This window comes from Pollachius pollachius (genome assembly GCF_949987615.1).
Source record: "Pollachius pollachius genome assembly, chromosome: 12".
NCBI classification, from domain to species: Eukaryota; Metazoa; Chordata; class Actinopteri; order Gadiformes; family Gadidae; genus Pollachius; species Pollachius pollachius.
This window is the reverse complement of record NC_136945.1, coordinates 8,505,204-8,532,539: the sequence shown is the minus strand read 5'-3', so window position 1 is coordinate 8,532,539 and position 27,336 is coordinate 8,505,204. Positions and strand designations below refer to the sequence as shown.

Here is a 27,336-nt window from a genome sequence, read left to right as displayed (position 1 = left end):
GATTATGAGATTTCACTTTGATCTGATGTAGGATTATGAACTTTAACATGGATCAGGTAATCCTCATTACATACAATACAAACATTTATACATAATACCCACAAAGTCTTTATACAGAGTCCAGAGAGCTGTCGCCCCTGTATATTACACACAGCTTTGGAGGAAATCTTGAAGGATTTACAGTGGATTCGATAGCTTGTCAGCCAGACCTGGGTCACTCTCCCCAGACAGGTATCAGACGAATCTTTTCGGCCACAGGTAAGCCGTGCATGTGTGCACCTGACCAGGCAGAGAGAAGGACACTTCATAACCCGGAGGAAAGAAAGGGACTTGATCATTTGCCTTTTAGTCTACCCCAAAAAAAAAAAGATTACCTGGGGGTAGCCTGCAAGTATTGTAATGACATTTTCCAACATGGATTAGATTGGGCGGGACAAATCTCGCCCAAGTTCCACAATGTTATAACATCTCAGGGAGGACTGCGCCGTCCACCAGAAAGTGTGAGGGGCGAACGTACAAAGTAACCTCAGGGTTTCTGTCACCAACAATGGGAAGACGATGCAATCGTTTCGACCATCAGTACTCTTCTTGATCTAAATGGTCAGCCACATCCTACACGTTGTGGTTCCCCAAGGTCGTTTCTAATGGTCACCATTAACCAATTTCATGTGACGCGCGTCTACAGATCCCGCCCCCAGCAATGGGATTGTGGAAAATACATTTGAGGCAAACGAAAATAAAAAGTCCCTTTCAACCAGATTTAAGCTGGTCTGCCATAAGGCTTCAGATGCTCATCTAAAGTCTGGTTTGTGAGAGTAGGGGGAGACAGACTCTGAAAGCAGGAAGAACCAAGTAGGTTTTTTGCACATGAAGCAGCAAGGAACCATGAACTCCGGATTAAGGAGGCATTTGCGTTTACAGGTAGTTTGCGTTTAACGAGAAGACGGATCTTCCAAAAGAGCCAATGCACCAGAGTTCAACAGAGGAACCAAGATTGACTTTAGGTTATTTAAGCGTACGCAGGCCCACAACAATGAGCCGAGATGTTTGTAAGAGAGCTCCATCTAATTGCTTTCTGGTAGACGGCCTCTCTCTCTCTCTCGTTCTCTCTCTCTAGGGCGGCGTTCATATTTTTTGACCTTGATAAATTATCTGTCCTTATTGACAGCACTTATTGATATTTCTTAAAAGCGTAGGCTAATGGAGTTCTATTGAGATGATTAAATGAGTTGCCGGCACCCGGATTAGCCCGCTCTCATCTCTGCGGCGCAGCCCTGCATTATCATACAGAACAGACGCGTGCGTGCGCAGAGTCCTAAACTCCTGCATATGACATCTCCAGGGAAACAGAGGAGTGATGACTACATTCGACCTACATTCACCCCCATCCAGGCATGCTCGCTTCCCAACGACACACACACACACACACACACACAGTTTAGAGGTATTGTTCATTGCATGGGAGTCGTAAGGCAGCAAGGAAATTACTTCAGCATTCTTTACACTAAATAATAGCACTGAGTCAATTAGCTCCTGTGGCTCTCCCTGCCGCACACTTCCTTGACAGATAGACAACCCACAGCTGTGAGATTCCCCAATGACCTCCTAAGGGCCAAGAGAGAAACCTGGTGCAACTACAAGCATTACGACTCAAGTCTTCACCCAGGTTTTTTTAGGCAGGCTTGGGTTTTAATATCTTCCCGATGTCAGTCCTGGAAGAGTAAAAAGGGGCACACAGAAGACATTAAGCTATTGGAAGTCAGTCAAAAGACCCTGCATCAGAGGGAGGGTGGGGGGGGGGTTTAGTGGGGTTTGAAACCAATTCAAAAGACCCTATGTAAATAACATGCACACAGACACTAAACACAAAACCGCACGTCAGCAAAAAATAGAAGAAAATCTGTAACAGCATAGTGCTAAAGACCATATCTCCAAACCACATTTTAGTGTTTCCTGGACCAAAGAACGTAGAGAGTAGGCAAACGATAAATTGTATTGTAGTTATTCAAACATATTCCCTCTGAATCCACTGCACCGTTCACTCTATACTTTACCAAAAAAGAAGGACAACACAGCAGCATGAAACACTATTTACTGAATATTTTAAGCATACAGATACTGTCAAACAAATGTCAGGAGCCTTCTGTTGGGCAGTTATTGGCCCCTTACTGACTAAAGCACTTAGGTCTGTAGCTCAGAAACACTACTGAATGGTAGCAGAACTTTCTAGGATGTGTCTACTGCTGAGGTGGTAAGAGTTTGTCCATTTCCTAAAACACATTTTTAATATTTAAGGGAGGATCATATTTAAAGAAGAGCCTCAGCCAGAGTTTGCTATTGTTTTTTCATGAAGGGCTGTGTATTACTGCTTCCCTTGTGTGACACACAACTGCACATGTCTTAAAGGGGATACGTGCGTCCACGCAACTGCAGCGATTTAGAACCCTTAAAACTGAGACTTTTCTACACTTTGCTGACATTGGGCCAAGACCTACAGGATTTGTTTTACTCTCGACAGGCTGATACTAAGATTTGGAGAGCCATGACGCAGACACCCACGTTCGCTTCCTGATGGATCTCATTAGTCACGAAGTGCCGTTCCCCAAGTCGTCACGCCCCTATCATGTGGCCCTTTTTACGAAAGAAAAACAATCATCATTCTTGACTTTCACTGCTCGATTCAAAAAGGATCACCAATGATCTTGTCTTTCTCTTCGTCATTGCTGTTCTTTTGTGCAAACAAGTATTTTGTGCAACTAAGCAGCCAACTGCACACAGAGTGAGATATCTGCTTGCTGTCTACAACGGCACATGGATGTACAGTGTACGTGAATGGTCACCTGATACCCGTTTCTAGGTGTGTAGTAGTGTGGGACGAAAGGATTTCTGGTACAGTGCTCAAACGCTCACCTGGAAGGAAATCATTTTTGTTTAAATGAGCTGTTTAGAAAATAAATAATGTAAATACCTAAAGAAAAGATATTCTACACTTAGCAGCCAAGTACTTCAGTAATACACTGCTCTTAGCCATTGAAGATAGTGTAGTGCAACCTTGTACCTGTCCCATGGTCTATGCAAAAAACACATTTACAGGGCTCAAGGTCCTTGTGAACATGAAAATTGCTATTGTATATCCATATGAGCATTTATGAAGACTAATTAACTGATCAAAAAACAGGTGAATTTGACAAGGGAGGACAACAGGTAAAAAAAAAAAAAATATGGAGGAAAGAAAAAACAGTTTCCTTCCAGAGGACCCTACATAAAAAAAAAAAGTATGCCCTCTCATCTCGCCGCCTTAGCGTCACATGCACGCGCCAGACCTTGCCGCCGCAGGAAATGGGATGCATACATCTTGTCTGACTGCAATAAAAGAGGCGCCTAAGATTCTATTCCCAATAAGCGGCGACTGATTGGAAAACTCATTCTAATATCAATTTCCATCTGAGCCCTTTAAAAGGCAATCAGCAAAGCTTCATCCCAGTATATCACAGACTCCTTGAGATGATGACACAGCACTGGCTCTGCTCACCTCCATAATAGTCCTCCTATTGAGGCATGTGCAATGAATAAAACCAGACCCCAACAGGCTATTCACTGTGAGTCCCTCGCAGAAAGTAGGACCTCTTATTTTGAATATGGTCTTGCATTTTGCTATTCATACCGTCTTGTGGGGGCTGTAACATTTGTCATTCCCAGATGTAATGCAGCACTTGGCATAGTGACACTTGGTTTAGTATGGTGCATGTAAACGCAAAAACAACCCTAACCCTGACAGAAACATTGTTGATAGCAGCCTACTGCAATAACGCATTTCCATACCCGCGGAAAAAACATTTCACAGTGACATGAAGGACTAATAGGTTCCGATCCAATCAACAAGTTTCCCAAGACTTTGCAAACTGACAATCTTTCAGAATTATGTCCCCAAAAAGGTTGATATCCTCAATGAAACAAAATAAAAAATAAAAACATATGTAAACAATATTTTCGGTTATTTTTGACCAAAAGTATATTAAAAACAGTTACTTAACAATTAAGTAGCTTCGGTAAGCAGAATCCATTGTCTTGACCAAAACATCTTGGTTAAGCAACGGCACATGTGCATGTGAGGAGGGTACTGCACATGCTCAGTGATACATTTCTTTCCCCTGCCTGGCTGTTGCTTATCACAGGTACAAGACCCGATTCCCACTGGATTAGCGGTCGTGTTTCAATCGGCATTTTGACCAAATTGAAGTTCCACATAAAATGCAGGAAAGCACTTTGTGCCATAGACGGGACGAGAAAGAAAATATCTTTGTTCCTTCAGAGATGAAGATAATAAGAAAAATAAAAGACATGCTCTGACCTTGTCCTTCTCAAAGCAGTCTGTTGCATGTTTCTGACTTTTCTTTGGTTCCTATATATTTCGTACGACTTTTTGGTATTCCATCCCTTGTATTGGGCATACGCGCCGATATACACGATACCCTAATGTAACTCTGGTAACCATCCAGATAGCCCATACCAGTCAATCATCAAACAAACAGCCTATGACCAGGAGTACCTCAAAAACAACATCCACAAACATATTTTATTCTTGCTCACCTTCCAGCCGCTGCCCGCCTCTCTGTAGTAGGGGAAGTTGTCACAGATCCACTGGTAGATCTCGCTCAGCGTCATCTTCTTCTTTGGCGAGCTGTTGATGGCGAAGGTGATGAGGCTGGCGTAGCTGTACGGTGGTTTGCCGTCCTTGTGCTGCTGCACCTCCTCCTGGTCCAGGGTGGTGTTGGGGTCCAGCATGGCACTCTTCTTGCCCATGCCTGGCCCGTGGGCGTTCTGGGCATCTGCCTTGCGGATTGCCGCCTGCATGGTCAGCTGAGGCAGCCAATCCATGGAGGTCAGGCTACTCTCCAGCTCCGACGTCATGGTGACGGCAGGCTGGCCCGGGAAAAAGGGGCTGGGGTGGGTGGAGGTCGAGGTGGGAAAAGGTGGGAAGTTGTTGTGGGTGGTGGTGGTGGTGGTGGTGGTGGTGGCAGTGGTTGAGCTGTTGCTCGGTAACTTGCAGACCAGGTCACTGGGGGGCTGAAATCAGGGCTGCCCTCAGGTCAGGACATGGGCTCAGCGGTCTTCTACAGCTCAGCCTTGTCTGGAATAAGAAGAGAGAGAGGGCCAGTTTAGTCAGTGGACTATTCGGTTACAAAATAAATGTTGAAATACTTGGCTGATAAGTAAGAGCATAACATGGCATGGCCATGTAATGTAAATGTAAATGTTATTAAGGAGGGAACGTTGTTTTGATGCATTTCTGAACAGTATGCTCAGCAACAACTTCTGAGTGTCTCTCTATGCAGCACGGGTCTATTTTCTTTTTCCTGTGCGGGAGAAATCAAGCGACCCCCCTTCCACACTTTCTGCTCACAAAGCTGACTCATAGCTGGAACTTCATCTGAACAGAGAGCGAGAGCAAGAGAGCACCAGAGAAAGAGAGAGACCAGCAGAGTAAATGCAAGGGAATTGTTTTCACAACTGCCAGCCAAATGGGGGAATGGCTCTGGAGGTATTCCGACTCTCTTGAGGGTAGTAAAGCCCCCTTTCCCCCCCTTCCCCACCCCCAGCCCGGCGCCCTCCCTTTGCTCTCCCTTCCCCGTCTCCCCTCGCCCTTTCTCCGCCCAGATGGAGCCTTTGCCTTAAAACAACCCAAGCACAGCGTGGCCCTGCCAGCCGTCCCGTCCTTCCTCCTCCTGTCCTGCCACACGTATGCCGTTTCTGTGAAGGCCACAATCCCCACCCCCCTGCGTGTCTGTCTCTCCCGGTCCTCCCTATATGAACTGCCTTCACCTCCCTAAAATAGAGCAGAGGAGGGAGGTCTTTGGTTATAAACAGAGGTGCACGCAGCGCAGGCCGTCTACGCAGACAGAGCCCTCTCTCCCGCCCCCGGACAGGAATGACGCTGCAATATGTTGTGCCTCTTTTAGCCGTTCCAGTATTTTGGTCCAAGCGTGGATGTATGCATGGGCGATAATAAGGGCAGATGAACTGAATGGATGTTTTTGGACATTTGCAATCTTGCCGTATTCATGGAAGTCATCTCAAAACATTAAACTATTAAACTAAATTATTTAATGTTTAAATAATTTAACAAACCTAACCCTAGTTTATTTTGCCCTATATATTTGCATTCATATATTTGAAAGGATATTGATGGAAATGTGTAGTGAATTGGAATAGGCTCCAAGTCCCCTATGACCTATGACCTAGAATAATACAGCAGGATAATGGACACATTAAATTGAATATAATTGCCGTGTTTTTCTTTGCACGCTAATCATCATGTGTGTGGCATCAATGCGTTTAGCTCATGTTTTTGGTATAAAAAAAAACTGGCTGTGCATTTGCAGCAAGTCAGAATTCCGCTCTGGGTGAGGAATGTATTTAAATTAGTCCAACTACATCGGTAGCTGACCATCACAAGTCAGACTGTTCCATTGATCTCTCACAGTGGGTGAAGGCTACCCCAGGGCTAATTCAACATCCAGACTGTGCAAGCAGTGGGAGCCTCCTGGCCAGAGCCAGACCATTAAAGCATATTTTCAAACATACAAAACATAGAATCTGAGGGTGACAAAACCAAATACGGTGCGGGGTACATTCAATTGGGCTGTGAGAGAGGCCATGTTCACGTTCTTGTCCTTCCTTTTACATTCATTTCCCTTCTTCCTGAGACAAACGGATGTACTGTGTCGTTTTTTTTAATGTAGGTGCTTTGGTTTTACATGGATTTATTTTTTCAATGCCAAGTTGTGACTGTCTGGCTATAAAAAGAAAAAGAAAAAAAAGACTACTCAGTCATCCATGCAAATATCGTGTTGTTCCGATGTGGGTGGGTGAAGTGAAAAGCCTGCAGCCAATAAAATCAAAGTATAACAAATACAAGATTTCTGATTGGCTGACTGGCGGGATGGCTGACCGACAACCGCCAGAAGTGTCAGCAAATCATATAGGAGATCTCCTTATCTCCAAGAAGACAAACAAACAATGAGGAAGATACATCCGCCCTGTTAACAGCCCAACATGGCAACACAGACCATAACTGCTTCAGAACCTTATCTTCAGATTTGATTTAGTATTGGTGGAAGTCCATTTGGTGGAAAATATCCCAGGAGTCTTTTCAATAGACATCGTTGCTACTGAAAACAAATACAAATGACACAAGCAGCAAACAAATGTCTGAGGTGCGGTGGAAGGCAGCTAGAGACAGAAGTTGAGACCTAGAAATCACATCAACGGAGCCCCAGGTCTGTTAATGTGTCAGAACCACCAATTTATAAACTTACAAAATATAAAATAAGTCCCTACCTAAATACCAGTTTTATGGCGTCATTTTCAGTTGTTTGTTTTTTTTGCCATTCCTAATTTTGCACAACCAATCATAACTGCTTCCTATCACCAGACACACAAGTCAGACTCTTGTCCCTGTGCATTTATATATTCAACCCATAAAATCACTAAGATTGGATGGGTTTGAAGGTTATAAGGAATTAGTGTAACTGTTTTCACAGCGATGCGATGCTGCTCTACAAACAATCATCCCCAAGTTTAAAAAAAATGCAACCATTTGGGGTTCAACAACATAAGTAATATACTATTTGCCAATCAAATCAATCTTTGACCATGGAAATCAGCATCACTGTGTGTGTGTGTGAGAGAGTTGGGGTGGTGTCCTTTTTGCCGCTATTAAGAGGTGAGCCGCCGGTAGCATGTTGATGGCAGGCACACCCCTGGCACTACGCAGGCAAACGCCCTTTGACCCCAATGCTAATGATCCAGATGGTTCCGTAATCTGTGGGGCCGCGTCACTGTCTTAATTGAAGAACCTTGAGCTGTGGCAAGGATGATGAAGTACGGCGCACACACACACACACACACACACACACACACACACACACACACACACACACACAAAGGGGAGATCCAGAGCGAAAGCAGGCCCTAGCCTGCTGCTGTGTCAAGGAACACTGTCTGGGCACATTCACCAGCAGCTCTGGGGGGTTAGGGTGGGCTGGATGTAGACAGTAGGGGGATGAGTGGGGAGAGCAGTGCAGAGAAAGAGAAGGAGAGTTTGAAGAGTGGTGGTGGTGGTGGTGGTGGTGGTGGAGGGGGATACAGAAGGCACAGTAGAACCAGGGCTGGTGCTTGAAGAGCTTTAGTGGGACCAAATAAAGGGGGAGTTGGAGAGAAGGCGGTTTGCATGATGGGGTAGAAGAGGGTCAGGGAGTTCAGGCCCATCATGGTTATGAGCACAAGAGAGCAGACACTGCAATCCCACACATGGGACCGCTTTTTCGACCAGCTTGGCTCCAGAGGCTGATGGGTGGGGGACTGGCGTGTGTACGTGTATATGTGTCTATGTGTGTGTTTGAGGCATGGTCGCAAAATATATATATACTAAAATGGTTCTCCTTCCAACTTTAATTTGTTCTTGAGAAAGAGCATCGAGGGAGAGCGCAAAGCGTCCATATTTGGAACGAGAGGAACGCTGTTCCCCGAAAGGGAATTAAATTGTAGCCTTACATCTGAAGGAGAAATTAAAAGCATCCACGTCTTAATTTGCCAAGTTCTTGACGGAGCTCATCAATGTTTTATTTCCGAAAGAGCCCTGACAGCAACTGTTTGATTGCATTTTGTGTCTTGTCTGCCAAGTCTGGAGTTGCCCAGTTACATTGACGTCTACGTCATTATCTTTGTGCCAAGCCCTCTTCCTATTAGAGAAGACGAAAATGTAGCAACAGACAGTGGCGCAACAGCCGTTGATCACTCAAGAAAATGTAGTCACAATGAATGATGTCAACTGAACTGGGATAGGGAAGTACACAGACTTGAATGTTAGGGATTGCGCCATAAAAAAGATAAATGGAAAGAAATACAGCACCGCTCGTCCGCTCCGCATTTCCACTGTTGCAAAATCATTAGCTTGAACTTTGAATGCACTGGAACTATTTATTCCTTAAGATTATCAAAATATTATTTACAAAAATACCGTCCGACAAAAACAACACCTCAGGTGCACCAATACTTCCAACCAGTTTAAGAGATTAAAAACAATTTTATGGACACAAAGATACAATCTAAAACAAACAAAAACCCAAATATCATGCGTCTAAACTAGTCTATTTTTAACTCCTCTCACACCTAGACGCCTCCCATCCAGTAACAAGGGGATCTCCATAAGGACTACCGCCGTCTCCTCTCTCAGAGAATGGCCACGCTACAGCCCCACTCTCTGTTGCTAACACAAGACTGTTGATAGGTACCAGAGCAGCGCTCTCCTGCACTTATCTGCAATTTCCGCAATTAATCCCCTTTTTACTGCAGTCATGCATCTGTCACGCTGAGCGCTCCTGCAGCGCATGTCACAGCCGAAGACATTAAGGCCCTCCAAGTTCTGCTGCCTGAACTGAGCATTGAAAAAAATATATATATAATTATTATTATTATTGCGTTGCAAACAATGTCACGACAAGAATAACATGGCGGACTCTACGCACACGTCTTATTTTTCATTTACCTCACATAATGGTTAAGTGCCGGGAGTTTAGTGGCTGTATGTGCGTATGTACACAGAGATCGAGAGGAACAAAAGAAAGAGGCTTCCTATGACAAGAATCTTCCTGTAGTGTGATGGTAACTTGGCAAAGGAGAGGGGATTCGCCGAGCGAGCTCCCTCTGCTATGCCTGAAGTTCTGGCACTCGCACTCACAACAACAACAGTGAGGTAACCTGGTAACAAGCCTTTTGGCATCTTTGCTCTCGACTCGGCCCGGCCCATACCTTCCATATCAACAGCATTATTTCAGGCGGGGGAGAAGGGCGTGTTTTCCTAGGGATGGTGTGAGTGCGTGTGCACCGTGGCTCACCTGTACTTCTGTTAAAAAATGATGTCTTGCTTTTTCCAAGCCTGGAGGCACGGGGCTTAAGGAGCTATTTTAGCAAACTGACAATCGCAAATAGCAACAAGGCAGGGACTGTTGCGGCTGGCTATCAGAGGCAGCACTGTCACTGTGCCAGTGGAACCACCTTAAGCCTTAATCTTCATACGAACATATACATTAAACTGAAATAAAGTAGGTAAAAAACCAACGCCAAAGCAATAGCTTTTAATGTACCATTTCCTTCTCAATTAAAGGCTTAATGGCTCCGCTGAAACCCACCCCCAGGAATAAAGCATTAATAACCAAATCCTTACTTGCATTTTTAGGATGTGTCAATTATGGCTTCAGTGCACACGTGGCTGAGCACATTGTTCAGCTTATTGCAGCCTACAGCAACACTAGGTGCCAGGCGGGTCTTCCACGCTGCGGGTTTGACGCTTCACGTGCCAGCGTTGGAAGCTGGCTAGCCATTGTGTGTGTGTGTGTGTGTGTGTGTGTGTGTGTGTGTGTGTGTGTGTGTGTGTGTGTGTGTGTGTGTGTGTGTGTGTGTGTGTGTGTGTGTGTGTGTGTGTGTGTGTGTGTGTGTGTGTGTGTGTGTGTGCCGCCTCACGAGTGCAGCCGCAATTTATACAACTCCCATGGTCTCCACATTGCCTTTGGTCGAACAAAATCAAGCCTGTAATTATTCTGCCAATCAACACAAGGATGAGGAGCAGGTGAAGGCAGCATAGGAGCTCGCCAACCAGGAAAACCAGGCTGGGTTCCTTGTAGTTCCAGGGATGTTCTTTATACTGGTGTTGGATACCAGGCTTAAATATAGTACTGGAGAATGTCCTAAACACAAGCAGTTGGTTTTCTGTTGTGTGTCTGGACAACAGACAAAATGGATTATAATGCTTATCAATATTTATATTGCAAAATGCTCTTACAGCATGATAACTGCCTTATAAAAGCAATCAATATAATGTGTACTTTGTATTGTCGATACTAGCTTCCAGTTTATTTCAAAGCATTATTAAGGGACGTTTAGGGTAAAGAAGTTGCAGACCCAGGTCCAGCCAGGATTGAAAGGGAATTCAGGAGCGATTAGGCATTTTCCCTGTGAGAAAACTGCAGTTTGAACCCAATGTCAAAAACCCTAGAAGTTTAGGCATTAGTCTGGGTGCTGCTGAAAGCTAGTTTTGGACTAGCCAGGGAACTCAAGGAGACTATGCAGCAAACAACAACAACGTGACCTCCATAATACAGCCACAGTCCAAACCGAGGGAGAGGAATCTGAATGGACACATAGGAGCAATTACGCCGTACCGTGATATTAGATAGACACTCTCACAGCAGTTATGACCCTTCAGCGATAACCCTAGGAGCACAAGTTCAGGGGTTGGCAGGGGGCGAGGGAGGAGGACAAAAATGGAGAATGAGAGAGAGCTGGGGAGATGAGAGCAATACATACGAACCCCAGGATGTTGGCTCATTTTCCAGTCTGTGTGCCCTTCAAAAAAAATAAAAAGGACTGGTGCAACAATCCGGGCATACATTCCAGTAATTAAATAAGCCTTTTCAGTGAATCAGGGCAGTGATCAGGAGGGCCTGCCTCTCTGTCCCCAACAGCTTGGCTGGGAGATGGCCTTTGTGTGGGCCGTGGTAGGGGTGCCCTGACACCGACCATGCGAACCCAATTACCCTGGTCCACGGGCCTCAGGGCCCACATTAACACACTCTCCCCCTGGGAGCTCGACTCCACGCCAGCCTGGCAGCCTGCAAGAGCCTGCTGCTGAATCACAAATAGACCACTTAAGGCACTGGCAGAGCAAGCGTTTTGGTGGCAGTCTTGAGTACCTATTCTCATCAGCATTCCCCAGGTCCCGTCCAAGGGCCAGGTCTTATCCTCAGCCAGCCTTCCAGGCAGCGCAGCAGGGCGAGGGGTTGGGTGTCGGGCCCCCCCCGAGTGCCTCAAGTCATTTATTCCACCGCTGCACCAGTACAGACACTTGAAGCAAAGACGATCACACAGGCGGAATGCTCTGGTGCGGCAGGCAATTCAACTGAGCAATAAATGCAATAGATGGGCAAAAAAATGTATTAATAAATAAATATTTAAAAAATTGGTTACTATGAGTCATCCACATAATAACATTTGACCTTTGTATTTTTGGAACACAAATGTATGAGGCGGGCTCTGACAACTTCTTTTCATGCAGTCTATGTCTTTAGACTATTATTACAGCTGAAAAGCGACTTCAAATGGCGTTAAGGTATTTCTTTTACCCCCTCTCTTTTTACAGACCTCAAACATAACATCGTCACACACACATAAACAAACACACACACACAGACACCTTTTCACAGGTCACTCCCTGTACTCGCATAATTTGGCAGTGCAACAGAAACGTGCAAAATAAATAATTATAAAAATAACACAAGCTCAAGTTACCCAAGCATGAATTGGAAGTTATTATCTAGGTGGGCGAACGCATGTTCTGAAACGCTGAGCAGTCCAGGAACCCAGTCATGAATATCAAATGTAGACAGTGGATTAACATCGGATGCTCCATGGCTGATAGTGAAGTAACTGAGGTGTGCATAAAAAGTGAGTGAGTACACTAACGAAGAACACCCAACTTATCTCCCAGCTCACAAAGCCACGCCATGCTAAATAATGACATTAAAACATGGCGGTTGGTCGAAGGTGCTTAGGGTTCTGTCGACCCGTTTAGACCTTCCTCTCGCGTCAACGCCTCACATCGTCTTCACTTGGGATGGCACCAGCCCTGGCGTCATAATTAAAACCGCTTTGCTTTTTAATCAATATCCAATCTCTCAGAAATAATTAACAGCATATTAAAGAGTTAGCTGCCTGACGGGGGCTGAATGCTGCTGCTGCATCATTAAGCCATTCCAGCTCTGCTCTCTGACTCCACCGGCGTCTCATTTCACAGCTTTACCAAACACACACACGCGCACACACACAAACACACCATTTAAAATGCTACTACTGTACCTTCATGAAAAGGCCTCAGTATTCATAGGCTATTTGCATACAAACACACTTAAGCACCGATCTAATGATTCAGTGGTTAATCGATAAGGAAACGAACAGACTCTAATTTTGATCATAGATTCAAACATGCAAAACATAGCAAAACATTTGCAAATTAGAACTTCAGACCTGCTATTCAGTATTTCCTCTGCTATTAAAAGTATGCAATAAGTTGTTTCTAGCTCCCAAAGACATCAGTTTGGGCTTTTGGAACATTTGATGGTTATTTGCAATTATTTCTGACATTTACCATACTGATCGTTTTACTGGTGGTTTAATCAAAATATATCTCAAAGCCAACAACTTCAAAATCCTTAGTTGAAGCCGTACAATCGGACAGACGAACCACCGCAAGATCTGTGCACCCTCACAGAACAACATTCACTTGATTCACAGGAAAACAATCAAGGCTTATTCAAGTATGGAGAACGGAAACATGTAGGCAGTAGCAGTGGCTTCACGGCGTAGTGCTTAATCACCATCATAAAACCATGCCTTTTACCCTTGATACATTGAGCTCTTTAAATTCCCTGGAGGTTGAATAACATTAGCGGACTGCGACAGGTCAAGTAACGCAGTAGGACATCTTGTTTAGTAGGAAATCCTAGGGAAGCTGTGAAAAATGCTGATAATGAAATGATTGACCAGAGGTTGTTCAATTGAACAGACAGTTCCCCTCTGTCCTTCGTTGTTTCTCCTCATGCCATATTAAGCTGTCATAGAAAGACTCTTCTTTAAGTAGAGGTCAATTCCAGGTGGAGAAAGCGAAAGTCCTTCCTGTTTCCCCATCGTCCATCTGGATTTGGAAATGACCCGCGAACAACAGAAAAATAGTGAGTGAAATCAGATGGTCACTAAAGGAGTGAAGCATAGACATGGCTTTGTGAACCTGGAATTTTCCACCTCTTGTTACAGGGTCCATGTGTGTGCAGAGCTGGACAGTGAGCCCACCCAAAAGGATTTTAGCTCTTCAAGCTAAGTTGCGTAGTCTGGTTAAGCCATACATTCTTGGAAAGATCCATCTCTAAATAGTATCCTTATGCATGTCCTCAAAATATTAACCTCACATAGTACAATCTAGATTTACTGCCTCTTCCCTGCCTCACAAAACCATTTGTTAATGAAATGTGAGGTCACAATCTCACAACCAATCAACTCATGCATGTCCCTGTACGGCACCCTGATGGTGATGGTGAAACACTCCACATAGCAAAATGGCCCAATATTCATTGGAACCTTGCGTTTAGCCCGTGATGTCTTGTGCTGGACACAGAGATGGGAGGCATCACAGGCAGCTGTGGAATTTAACCCGGCTTGTCTTGCATCACCGGGAACCGTCTATGTTTATACCGGCTTATAAATTCCTTGGGCATTCTTCGCAAGAAGCCAATGCTAATTCTGGAGCAGCCCGGTTTGTGTCTATGGCTGATTAAGGAGAGAATAGCAGACGACAGCGTCTGCTTGAGGTATATGGCTAGTCTCTGTGGGGGGGGATAAGAGAGAGCGAGAGCTAGAGAGAGAATGCCTGTTCATCGCCCGCCCCCATCTCCCTCCTACGCCTAGGCAGGTCATTTCAATTAATTTGGTTTCCAGGAAACAATGTTTCTATTTATCAGGAGCGTGGAAGATGGGGTGGTAGCAGCAGCAGTCTTTGTTGGTTTTGACTCTGCTGTTAAAATACCCGCTGGCGCAAAAGCGATTCATCCTCCTCATCAACATCATCAGGTTATTGCTTCAGAGCAGCCAGGACAGGTCACAAAAACGGGAGTATTTGCAACAATGAGAGCAGGCACGTGGTTTCAGGCCCATGGAAAGGAAAACAAACTGGATGCGTATCATGAATGTATCGTTGCCTCAGACACATCACAGGTGATCATAACAAAACATTGATTAATATATGTGTGTTTGAAGTCTCTCAAGAAATTACAGGAAAATACCTTGAGGGAGCTTCGCCCTGTCATGGATGAAAACCAAAAGACCAAGGAAACCCACGTTATAATTAGCATAGAGAACAGCCTGTACGTAAATTGGGACTGCAAGATCCAGCGAGTCCACGCCATTGCCAACAAGCGCTGGGCAATAATGACTAAAGAATTTATTTTGAATTCTGTGCATCAATAACATAGCAGCATCTTACGTTGTAGCATCAAATCCAACCTTGGTCACCTACCTAAGAAAGGTTTAAGAAACAATGTATGACTTAATGAAAACGCAGATGAGACCAGCATCATTCACTCAGAACAGCCAATTTTTAAGATCAAAAATATGACCCGGTATTGTTTAGACTAGTAATAGAGCTTGAACAAGCAAAAAACCAATAGCAAATTATATTATAATATGATGACTAAGCCCAATCCAAGGCACCATATTTTGTCTCATCCTAAAAAACGATATCAATATCTATTTGACATTGATAACCCAAACTACTGTTGCCTAATGCCAAGTCCACACACAAATGGCCTGGAAATAACTTCAGGTCATATATTCAACATGGTGAGCAGGAAAGGAGGACTTATCAGCCTGTAAGAAAAACAGGGAATAGGCGTCTCTTTGATTGGACTTACGCCGGAGGAGGGGGGGGGGGGGGTCAAGCTGCCTCTTCTCGAGAATTTCTCAGGAATTTCAATGACATACTCCAGCAGCACTCCCTGTGCTAGCCGGGCTCATAAGGCCGGGGGAGCTCTCCTCCAGCGTGCGAGAGGCCGCCAGGTAGTGCAGTGCTTTAATCGAGAGTCTGACCACAGACAAGGGGAAGGAGACGACAGACCGGCCAGGCTGAGACCATATAGAAACACTCCCTTCAGAGAGGGGAGGCAGGGGCATGAGGATATGCATGAGGCAGCATTTGGAGCGTCCCTTTGACATTTTGACTCGTTCTATGAGAGTCCCGCAGAATGTCTTGCAAAAATGGCTTATCTGTCTCACTTGCAATTTGGTGCAACAGGCCAATTGAGAAGTGTCCATCAGTAAACGCCGATAGGTGCATTCATTGTTTTTACTGCATGTTAGTTCACATTAGTTTACTGCTAGCGAGGACTGGGCACCTCACACTTCAACTGCAGCTGTACGGCAGACGTTAACTCTGGACGTCAGAGCTGCTCCCGAGGGATAAAGACCTCGTAACACATTGTAGGTCTTAGCCCATGTGAAATGGCTGTTAACCTCCCATCGATCTGCAAAGCTCATCAAAAGTCTTGAGTGTTTTACATTATTGGATGGAACCAGAGGCCAATACAGCCAGACATTGATTTAGGACTTAATTCTTTATGAGTGAATAAAGCCACATTTATGCAGCTATTGGACAGCTGGGGGGCATGCTAATGGGTTTTACAGCAAAATTCATGGACTGCAAAAATAAATGTCACATGACGCTGCCTGCTACCTCCTCTTAAGAAATGTGCATATTCTGCTATACACAAACCTGTACCAGCACAAAAAGCATGGCCCACCTTCTATTGTATGAACTTCTACCTGCTTTTTTTTTTTTATATACATATGGTGGAACCGTACTTAAAGTTAATTTAGCTGACTTCCGGTTGGAATAAGACACTACAATGCGCTCGCTCTCTCTCTCTCTCTCTCTCTCTCTCTCTCTCTCTCTCTCTCTCTCTCTCTCTCTCTCTCTCTCTCTCTCTCTCTCTCTCTCTCTCTCTCTCTCTCTCTCTCTCTCTCTCTCTCTCTCTCTCTCTCTCTCTCTCTCTCTCTCTCTCTCTCTCTCTCTCTCTCTCTCTCTCTCTCTCTCTCTCTCTCTCTCAAAAATCAGATCATGATCTGATAAAAATATAGAAACCTATGATAGTAAGCCATTATTCACAACTTCGGCACGGTTTCTTCTCAAAACTAAAAACGCAAATAAACTGATACATATAGTTTGTGTGATTATTAATAGTTCTCAAACATAATTTCTGGACAAGTAAAAACCTACATTCAACCTCCATATCATGCAACACAGCAATAGCAACACATATTTGCAGAAGGGAGATAAAAATAGTGTGAAAATTTCAATTCACAGTAATAAATCCCATCTATATTTTCATTTTGAATATAAATCATTGGCGGTCTCGAATTGGGAGGCAATATCAAAGTAAAACAATAAGCAGATTCTAAATCTTGATAACAGACTCCATAGGCGTGTGGCCTTTGGTTGCTTGCGATGCACTGCGCTACGCCTCGTCACATTTATTCAGACGTTAAAACACAGTTAATTAACCTGACACAGCAACTTCCACCCTGCGTGTTTAAGCGAATGCAAGGGAAGAACCGAAGAAAAGTCTCAACGCACTAATGAACACTTGATTTGAGAGGAAGACGGCATCTCACCACCTCCATCTTCCCGACATAACCCTCTTATCAGATCATCCCTCCACCTCCCCTGCTCTGCCTGATTTTCCCCTCTCTTCTCCCCCCCGCCACCACTGCTTTAAGTTTCCTTCACTTTAACATTTCTGAGCACATTCCCCATCCAACACCCCCCCTCCCCGCAACATACCTTTCCATCCTAACCAGCCACCCCTTCACACACACACACACACACACACACACACACACACACACACACACACACACACACACACACACACACACACACACACACACACACCGCTCATTACAGCGGATTTGCATGTCTGCTCTGGAGAAGAATGAGGAGGAGATGAAACAGAACTCCCAGTGGCTGCTTCTGCAGAGCTTCACTCGCCTGACAGAGAGACAGAGAGAGAGAGACACACACACCGAGAGAGACAGAGAGAGCTCTACTTTAGGATTGCAGACAGGGCACATGCATGCAATGAGTCTTGCAGAGGGCATTATGCGTGGTTGCACACACACACACACACACACACACACACACACACACAACATATTAAAAAAAGAAACTAGTTCCGCCATGCATGTTGCCAAGCTAACCCACTCAGCGGTGCAGCGTGCTCACGCATAACACCAGACGCCACCATCCGTGCCATCAGTCTTCATCGACTCCAAAAGAATATCGCACACATCCAGGAGACAGTCATCATTCCTCATTTACACGTCTTGGCCTCATTACCTGTCAGTGCGTTTTTATTACAATGGAGGAGCATGAGAAAGCGTGTGCTGCTCAAGGGCAAAGAGTGCAGTGCGGTAGCAGGCCTACACGGTGGGTAATTCTGCTTATTGCTCTCCTGGGCCTGGCCTCCCCGTGTAGCTTAGTGCTGAAGCAGTCGAGGGAAGGGGAGCTGCCCTCATACAACCCACACAGCAGATGGGCCGCTGCCCAGGGAATTCATTCATATTTCTATAAATCACAGCAACTTAAGCTGCCGCCCCCCCGCCCCCCCCCCCCACACACACACACACACACACACACACCACACAACCACACACACACACACATAAATGCATACTCTGCCGCATGCAGATCGCAGTTCCTTAGCAGAAAACAAACATGACCTTCATGGAAAGGTTAAGGGCTCTGATTGGTTGGAGGACTTTTTGCGGAAGAATTTTAATAAGCAGGAGGGAATTAGATCTGCCGACTAAATCGGTTCCAACTTTCAAACGTGAAAGTAAAAGTGCAAAGGTGTGGTTTTTTTTGTAAAGATAGGAAAAAGAGAGAAATGCTATAGCTCACTGCGCTAACTCATCGGGTCATCTTAACCGATGGTCAAGAGTTGTTTTAAATGTCCCACAGCGCCGCCTTTGCAGGGCAGAGGGCCTAGAAGAGAAGAAGACCACAATCCCAGGCCCATCGCGGCCTCCTCCGGGTGAGACGCTTTTGTTGGGGATGAGTCATTTGGCGAAAGTGGCGTGTCATGTGGCTCGCAACATGACTCACTGTGGAGTGGAGGGAGGGGAGGGGAGAGGGAGGGGAGAGTCGACTCGGCCAGACTTCTGATCCACTGCAATCAATCATGAAGGCAGGAGAAATGCGTGAAGCATTTTGCGAACCACACCGGTTCATGTTCATGTAATAAATATACACACACACACACACACACACACACACACACACACACAAATATATGGTGTGTTTTGTGTAAAACATGGTTTGACACAAACTTTGACACTAGGGTCATGCGCTTTTATCAATGCCTGATGAGGAATTTCTTGACTCAAAAACGAGAACTACTATTAAGAATTATTTTAGGATGCACCACTTTCATTTCCCTAACCTTCAAGTTAGTTGCGATTAGATCTGTTAGTTAAGAATAAGTCTTCATTCCAAAATACATTTTAGAATGAAACGCAAAGCTTTTCTTTATTTATTTAGTTTTACGCACAATTTTAACCAGATACCATGGGAAAAAGCAGCTTGCTATATACAAGTAGCAACTTGGATCCTGCATTTGATACACTGACTGACACACAAAAACGATTGCGCCACGTTTTTTTTCAACATCCAAGGGGTGGCCTTATGCTTAATGCTGTGCACATTACTCCAGATAATTAAATCTACAGAAAGTATGAAAGCAGTAACACCCTTGGATAGAAGTGATATGAAAAATTCTAATCAGAGAACACACAAGAACATTTCAAAAACTAAAGTCACTTCTCATGACTTGACAGGAATTATTAGCGATGAGCCCTAAGCAGCAATCAACATTAAACCAAAGATGTGTTGATTTACTCTGCCCTAATTATGATCACTTTTTGTCAGAAACCCAATTTTGGCAAAACACACACACACACACACACACACACACACACAGACACACAAAGACACACACAGACAAAATCAGTGAGCAATTTGAGCCTGGTAAAGCAACAGCAGTGCAACGGAGCTGCACAGCGCGCATCAAGTCCTTTAATGTCTCCCGTGTACACACTCACTCTCTTTACCCCCCACTGGAACAACCAGCGCCCCCCCAGAAGGTTTGGCCTTTCTGGCCCACCGAAGCTCTGCCTGCCATCTTAATCAGGGAAACTAGAAGGGAAGTGAAGGCATGGCAGTCTTTTAGAGGAAGCTGAATAAATGACTACACACACACCCTGGGGCGGCATGCCAGGGGGGGCGGGGGCGGGCCAGGCCAAGCAGGGCCCATCGTGTTGAGACGAAGGAGGCAGACTCAAACACAACTGACATATCAAAGGGGGGGGAAGTCTTGTAGATGGGGAAAAAGAGCAGTCAAAGGCCTCACAATCTACCACACTGGGGGGAGTGTGTGTGTGGGGGGGGGGGGTGGTGGTTCTGCTGCAATGAGGAACAACGCAACCAAAAGCATTTAAATGAGTGATTAAAAGCAAAGTCGCTGGGGACTAGGGCCGCGTTCTCCATCAGGGCTCATCTGACTGATCATCATGCCTCGTTTCATTCCTGCTCTGAGGGCAGCAAACTTGTGGTCTGGGAACCATGTGGTTTAAGAAAATAATTTGTGTACCCTGAACTTTCTACCCTTGATTCGAGCCCATGCAAAATATTTGAGTAAATGATCAAACTGCACAAGACGGTATAGATAAAAAAATAATAATACGTACTGTCGCTCAAGGCACTTTCATTCATTCATAAAACTTGGGTTTTTCATCCAATGCAAGCATAATCAATGCGAGCAACTATTTATATTGAAAAGTAATAAAGGCTATGCAGCGTACCAATAGGCTATACAGGAAATTGGTCTAATATAAGTGACTAGGTCAAAAGCGTAAGTCAAGGTAAGAAGAGACAGGATTCATTTTGCAGCTAATGAGCCATCAGAGCAGCTGTCAGCCGCACATCTTTAGTCTTTGTAAGAACAGCAAGAGATGCTCCGTGGTAACTATTATGCTTACTAAGCCTCAAGAAAGAAAAAAAACGGTATGAGTTTAGCCACACGTTAATTGACTTGTATTTAACTTTCTGGCACTCCTAGAAGACTGAAAAAAAAAAAAGTAGGTCAGTCAGTCTCTGGTGACTCATACTTTCTGGCAAGGGACCAGGCAGGGCAGGTACGGAGATGAGACGCTTGTTGAGGAGTGTAATGATATACTGACAGTCTGCGAATAGTAAGACTGTCACAGGGCTTCCTTGTACCTTGGCACACATTTAGATTTGCTATTAAACCTAGACGGCGGCAGCAAGGAGCTGAGAGATTCAAACCAAAGTGATCCAGGTTTGTACTCCCCGCCAAACCCAATCTCAATTACCTGCCTCACAACAAAGTTATTAGCGAGAGACAGCTGCACCTACACTCCCGCAGTTCCTCGAGGCTTGATTGCATCCTTTGCATTCCACCACTACACTGAAGAAAGCAAACCTGAGCTAGTGAGGAAAGGAGGTGGGAAGAGATCGGGAGTAAGATTACTCTGAATTGAGGTGCGAGCCCATTCCTCCGCAGTCTGAGTCAATGGGGCTTATCTTAAAGGCAGTGCTGCCAGGTCGGAGAGAGGGGACAAGCCTTCCGTCGTATGGGAGGGTGGTGGTGGTGGGTGACTGTGACTTAGCCCCGAAAGTCAAGGAGACACCTCGGAAAAAAGGCCCATACACAGATCAGATGTGCAATTTTCACTGTACTACGCAGTTCACGGCACATTGCAGACACACCAACTTTCTTAATGACATTATGGGTTGCTGGAACACAGACCGCGCAGACACTACCCACACAACCCTCCTTCCTCAGTTGGCCCCTCCTCGGGCCAGCCCCGGCGCCCTCTCATTCATCCACCCGGAGGGAGAAGCACGCAGGCCAGAGGAAGTGTGACTCATCTGGGTAACTAGATGCATTCTTCACTATTCTCAACAGACGTGTTGTTGAGAGAGAGACAGAGAGAGAGTGAGAGAGAGAGAATTAGGAAATGCAAAAGACAGTTTGAGGAAGAATAAATTACATAGTGTGTGCATTCTGGGGAAGGGAGGCGGTTATCATCAGCAGATTAACGTACCAACCAACTTCAATGTAACCTACAACAGTGGCCAGCATTTAAAGTGTGGGTGGGTGGGTGGATTGTATCGCAGGACGAAGATGCCACACAAAAGCCTGCATCTAGAGATAATCAATCAGGTTTCCCCAGAAACACTCTTGACGAGGAAAACAACCACGCAGAACGTCTTTAACTACAAGTATATCATATTGAAGACTTTGGCAAAGAGACATTGGTGAGTTGCAGGCCAGCAAACACAACTTCTTCCCACCCAAAAGAAGAAAAAGGGGTCCCATCTGCAAGACTTGGCAGGCTGCACTCTAGATCACAGGGGGGCACACACACACACACACACACACACACACACACACACACACACACACACACACACACACACACACACACACACACACACACACACACACACAGTGTTTGTCCGAGAAAGACCGTAAGCAAGGTGGAAGCCAGCCATGTCGTTCTAGTTCCCTAACCCTACATTTAACCTCCCTAATAAGGTTCAGGGCTGTGCATCCCTCGCAGAACTTCCACTCTCTGCTTGCTGAAAATAAAAAACAAGAGCACAAGAATAAGCTGGTAAACAAAGTAGCAAGAGTAATACTAGTTATGGTCTGAATACAGTCTTGTAATTTTGTTAGTTTTGGTTTTGTTAAAATCCTACAAACTTTGTCCTACTGAAAAGCATCCCTTTTCAGGTAGGGTTAAGATTACCTCGTTTATACATCATTCTTTCAGCAGGTTATTAGCCTTTTACCAGGAGCTAAATTTTGGATTTGCTGCGAGAGCACAAGCTAGTCACTGTAGTAATTAAAAGAAGGTGCAAATAGTATAGTGGGAGCTCCATTATCATTAGCTAAGCTCTGGAAGCTTAGCAGAAACCTTTCCCTGAAAAGTGTGAGAGAGTGTGAATTATAGAAGCATATCAATTTCTTCAACCGAGCGCAGGACAAATAATAAAGAAGTCAAAGTCAAATATGCTGACGCTCTACAGGGCGAACCAAATTCAAGGACACAGGAAACAATAAGATGAATTCTTAAATCATTTCAGGCCTCAGAAGTCATGCCAGTCATATACCATCCGTGCCTTTAGATATCCATTAAGAACAGAAGACATCCTCCTTTCCTTCAAATGACAACCACTATCTAGCCTTGACTTTTGTGTCTTACGTCTAGCAAAAAAAGAAGCACAATTAATTTGACTTCAATGGAGGGTATTCAAAGCTCCTGATATTACAGAGATATCCACACCGCTCGTATTACATTTCATAAAAAACCTTCTAACCAACTATTTTGCGTAGCCCAGTCTCCCTGGAACTTAAACCAAGCTTGAAACAGAACCGTCTCTCAGTCGTTCATATTCTGTGGATTCATTGCTTTTGCTCCCGACCATGTGCACAGTCTGGACTCTACACAGCGGCCGCCATGTGTTGCCAGCGCTCACCCAACGGCGCGCCCTGCCCACTCTTCTCCCCGACATACAAACCTTTAACCATCAAGCCCTGTAGCGGAGGGCACTAGCTTCCTTTGTAAAATAATGAAAAGTAAAAGATGAGCCAACCAGGGGAGGTGAAGGCGATCACTTTGAATGAGAAATGTTGCCCCTAATAGCGCAGTGGCTGGTGTTATTTGGAAAGCTACATGATGAATTAAATATCACATGCTTCCATAACAGATCCATATCCACAACCCTTGCCTACTCTGGATGAATGAATTGGGACTGTATAGAATTAGTTTACAGACATCGTGGCAATACATTGGAAATGTTGTGGATGGGAGTTGGGTGTTGAAACAGGGAGAATTAGGCGGTGTATTTGCAGGATGAATAAAAAATGAAACTACTGCTTCGGTAAATTGACTCACTCCCGAGGAGGTTAAAGTGTGTGTGTGCGTGCGTGGATGCGTGCGTGTGTGCGTGCCTGGGTGTGAGTCCGGGTTTGTAGTGGGGGTTGGAAAGAAGGCTTGTTCGAAAAACTCTGAACGAGTGCGGCATTCCCACATCCATCCATATCCAGCAAGGGGCTCTTTAAAAATTCATTAATTTACAGCAAAAATAGATTAAAGCACCCAGCTGAGCAAAACTCAAATTTTGACTTCTGAATAACATTAATGATAAAACATCTTCGAGAAACCCAGGAGACCTTGCCTGCAAAATAAGTTGTGGTGGCATTATTTCACCTTTAAAACACCTTGCGAATAATTTGTTGAACTTTTAATAATAGCCATGTGTAGCTTATATTTAATCATGCTTTTTTTTTGATTCAAAAACAGCTGAGCAAATACAGCCCAAAAAAACTCATTAAAATCCAGCCAAAAATGTTTCATTTCCCATGATGCCATGCCAATGTCATTCTAGTCACCATTTCATATCTCGCTTTAGAGCCTCAATGACAGTTGCTTCAGGCCCCCCCCCCCCAAAAAAAAAGCCTAGAACTGCAGTAACAGTAATTGCTCTAGCCAGCACTAAATGAGGTTCACTTAAGTGCAATTATCCCCCTCTGATCTCTTGCACATGAAGAGACTTCCTTAACATGGAGAAGTGGTCTCACACAATATGACTGCAAACAAGAATCGGGGAGGCATTTTTCAGCGAGATGAATGGCTTCAGAGCTCATCTGCATTCTAGTGATACACAGCATTGCTAATGAAGAGTGAGCTAACACACACACACACACACACACACACACACACACACACACACACACACACACACACACACACACACACACACACACACACACACACACACACACACACACTTGAATGAAAGTGAAGCATGGGGAGCGATCCCTTACAAGAATGTCCAGTGATTCGACATTAGACCCACAAGAGAGGAGAAAAAAATAACACGTTGTGTTTTTGTTGTGCATGGGGAAAGCTCTGAACAACTACATACATGTTCCTTGCATCAACGTTGAACAAAGATGGTTTTGTAGTTATGCACTATAAATAAGTGGGGGCTTGTTGGTCAACCTGGAATTTGTAAGAAACTCCATCGATACCAATTGCAAAAATAACTAAAATGCCATCCTTTGTGCATTTTTTCAGCCAAAAGCATCCACTATTTTGGTCAGCTATTGGCTGCAGGGCAAGCCAGATGCGGTGGTCTATACCAGGGCACGGTAAAGAGGAATAGCCTACCTGTAGTTGGGTGGCCTCCAACTACTCAGGTGTGGGGGGGGGGCTTTTTATGTTGCCACAGGCTCAAATACCACCAGGAGTCTGATAACTGCATCTCACGGATGGCCATTTGAATAATCACTTCAACAAGGGGACAAATTAAAAAAGCCTCTCAGTGAGACAGGGCTAGGCAGCGCAGGGCCACAGCTGAATTCCAAATGAGGCCCTGGCCTTGTATGCAAACACATACACAAACACACACACAAACTAGCTCTAAATTCACTCCCAATATATGGCACCATGGAAACATGTCTTTTTTTTGCTTTGCTTAAAATTTGGAATAATAATATTATAAATATCACAAATATGTTGCTAGATAATGAAATATTCATAGTATAAAATGGGGGAAACGTAGGGCTGATTAGTAATGTTCAGAGCTGATGGCCAAGAAACATTCATTGTCTTATCAGAAATAGACTTTTAATGTCTATCACAATATGGATTTATCAAGTCCCATGCAGGCCCATGCAGGCTAGCTGGCTAGTCTAATATCACTACAACTAAAAATGTTTGAGCCTTCCTTATAATTTATATCATTCAGTCTACTAAATGGCAACCACAGTAACATCCAAGAGTATTAATAATCCAAAGACCTATATCCCAAGTAGGTCTACTTCTTATCGTATAACCCATGTCAAAAACAAAAAGGGATTTAACAGCATATGTTTATACCAAACCTAGGCCCATTGAGCGGAGAGCTTACCCGTCTAAAGTGAAGAGCTTGAAAGTATGAGTACCAGTATATGGCCATAAGCAACGGACAGAGAGAGAGAGAGAGAGAGAGAGAGAGAGAGAGAGAGAGAGAGAGAGAGAGAGAGAGAGAGAGAGAGAGAGAGAGAGAGAGAGAGAGAGAGAGAGAGAGAGAGAGAGAGAGAGAGAGAGAGAGAGAGAGAGAGAGAGAGAGAGAGAGAGAGAGAGAGAGTGAGTGTGTGTGTGTGTGTGTGTGTGTGTGTGTGTGTGTGTGTGTGTGTGTGTGTGTGTGTGTGTGTGTGTGTGTGTGTGTGTGTACACAGACAAGGGTAGGGACCAGCGAGGTTGCTAGCACTTTGGAACCATTAAGGCGCAGGCACTATACAGACTACATGCTTAAGACAATATCCCTCACATCTCCACAGTTAAAGAGTTACAGTGAGGACAGGTGTGTTCTGCACATTTCTTTCACAGCCTCAGATGACTTATCAGACGCTTTAACTTAAAAAAAGAAAGAAAATGAAAGACAAAAAAATTTAAGAAAATGTGTGATCAGACTACAAATGATTCATCAAAAAAAAAAGGTATATATATGATAACTTTTATACTTTGTAGTTGTATATGGGAAAAACACATCCTGTCTAAATGACATGTTCAATGTTACTACAATATATAAGTGCAACGTCTATCAAAATAAATCAGTGCGCTGAACTTTATAAAATGTACAAAAACAATGTGCTGTCTGAATTTTTGAAAATTTCACTGACATTGTCTGAGCCATGAACATTAAATGTGTTAAAAATGCATTGTATCCTTCGTTTTCAAATGAATGACTAATTAACCAACCGGATAATTCTTTTTTTTTTCTTATTAATAATCATTTCTTAGCCAAATATAAATCCCCAGTGCTAGGTAACTTCGAAGTGAAATCATTAAAGTGGAGTTACATTAGTTAAACATTATTTTCATTCAAGGTTGCATGCTTAGCCAATACAGGCGACAAGCCATAGCCATGCTATTTAAGGAATGGGTGATTAAAACGCAAACCAGGTCTGACCTTTTATTATTGGCGCTCACTAAGACCACAGCTATTTTATTAGAAGAAACATAAAGTCATACCGGGATTGGACTTCACTGGGGGATTTACTATCTGTTGTGGTTAGACATAAATTAGCATCTGCCACCACGAAGGGTTTATGTTAACTCAGTTCAAAGAAAAAGGGCCCTAAGTTGATTTTAGGAAAGGATGAACCTGCTCACTGAATGACAGAGACGAAACCTTTACTGTACATGCTGACATAAAAGGCAATTACAAAGGAAAGTCATATTTACTGCCATACTATTAGTATGCATCTTGCATGGGTTTGCCTATACTATTCACAAAGCCAGGTATGGAATCAGAAATGTATGAAGTAGAATATGACAGCAAAACCTTTGACGAAACCCTAATTTTTCTTTCCTTTCTTAGCAATCATGCAAAACACGGGTTCAGCGACCAAAAACAAGATACAAGATAAAATGTAGTCGCATTACTGCTGAAACATGCTTGCACTTGTTGAGTATTCAGTCTCACAACACATTTGAGTTTTTAATATAGGTCAGCTAGTTTACGAAGAAGGTACGCGCTTTTCACGCGGAATGTATAAGCTGTCCGACAAAATCGTATTGACAGACAAGGAAAACACA

General features: G+C 44.2%; 1 protein-coding gene across 1 annotated transcript in view; it reads right to left on the bottom strand.

The window, feature by feature from the left end:
- foxj3 (forkhead box J3) overlaps positions 1 to 27,336 on the bottom strand; it is a 73,915-nt gene that overhangs the window by 45,798 nt on the left and 781 nt on the right. Inside the window, exon 2 of the mRNA XM_079747934.1 lies at positions 4,591 to 5,131. Coding sequence (XP_079604060.1) covers positions 4,591 to 4,911 — 321 coding nt within the window. The 5' untranslated portion in view covers positions 4,912 to 5,131. The remainder of the gene's footprint in view (positions 1 to 4,590; positions 5,132 to 27,336) is intronic.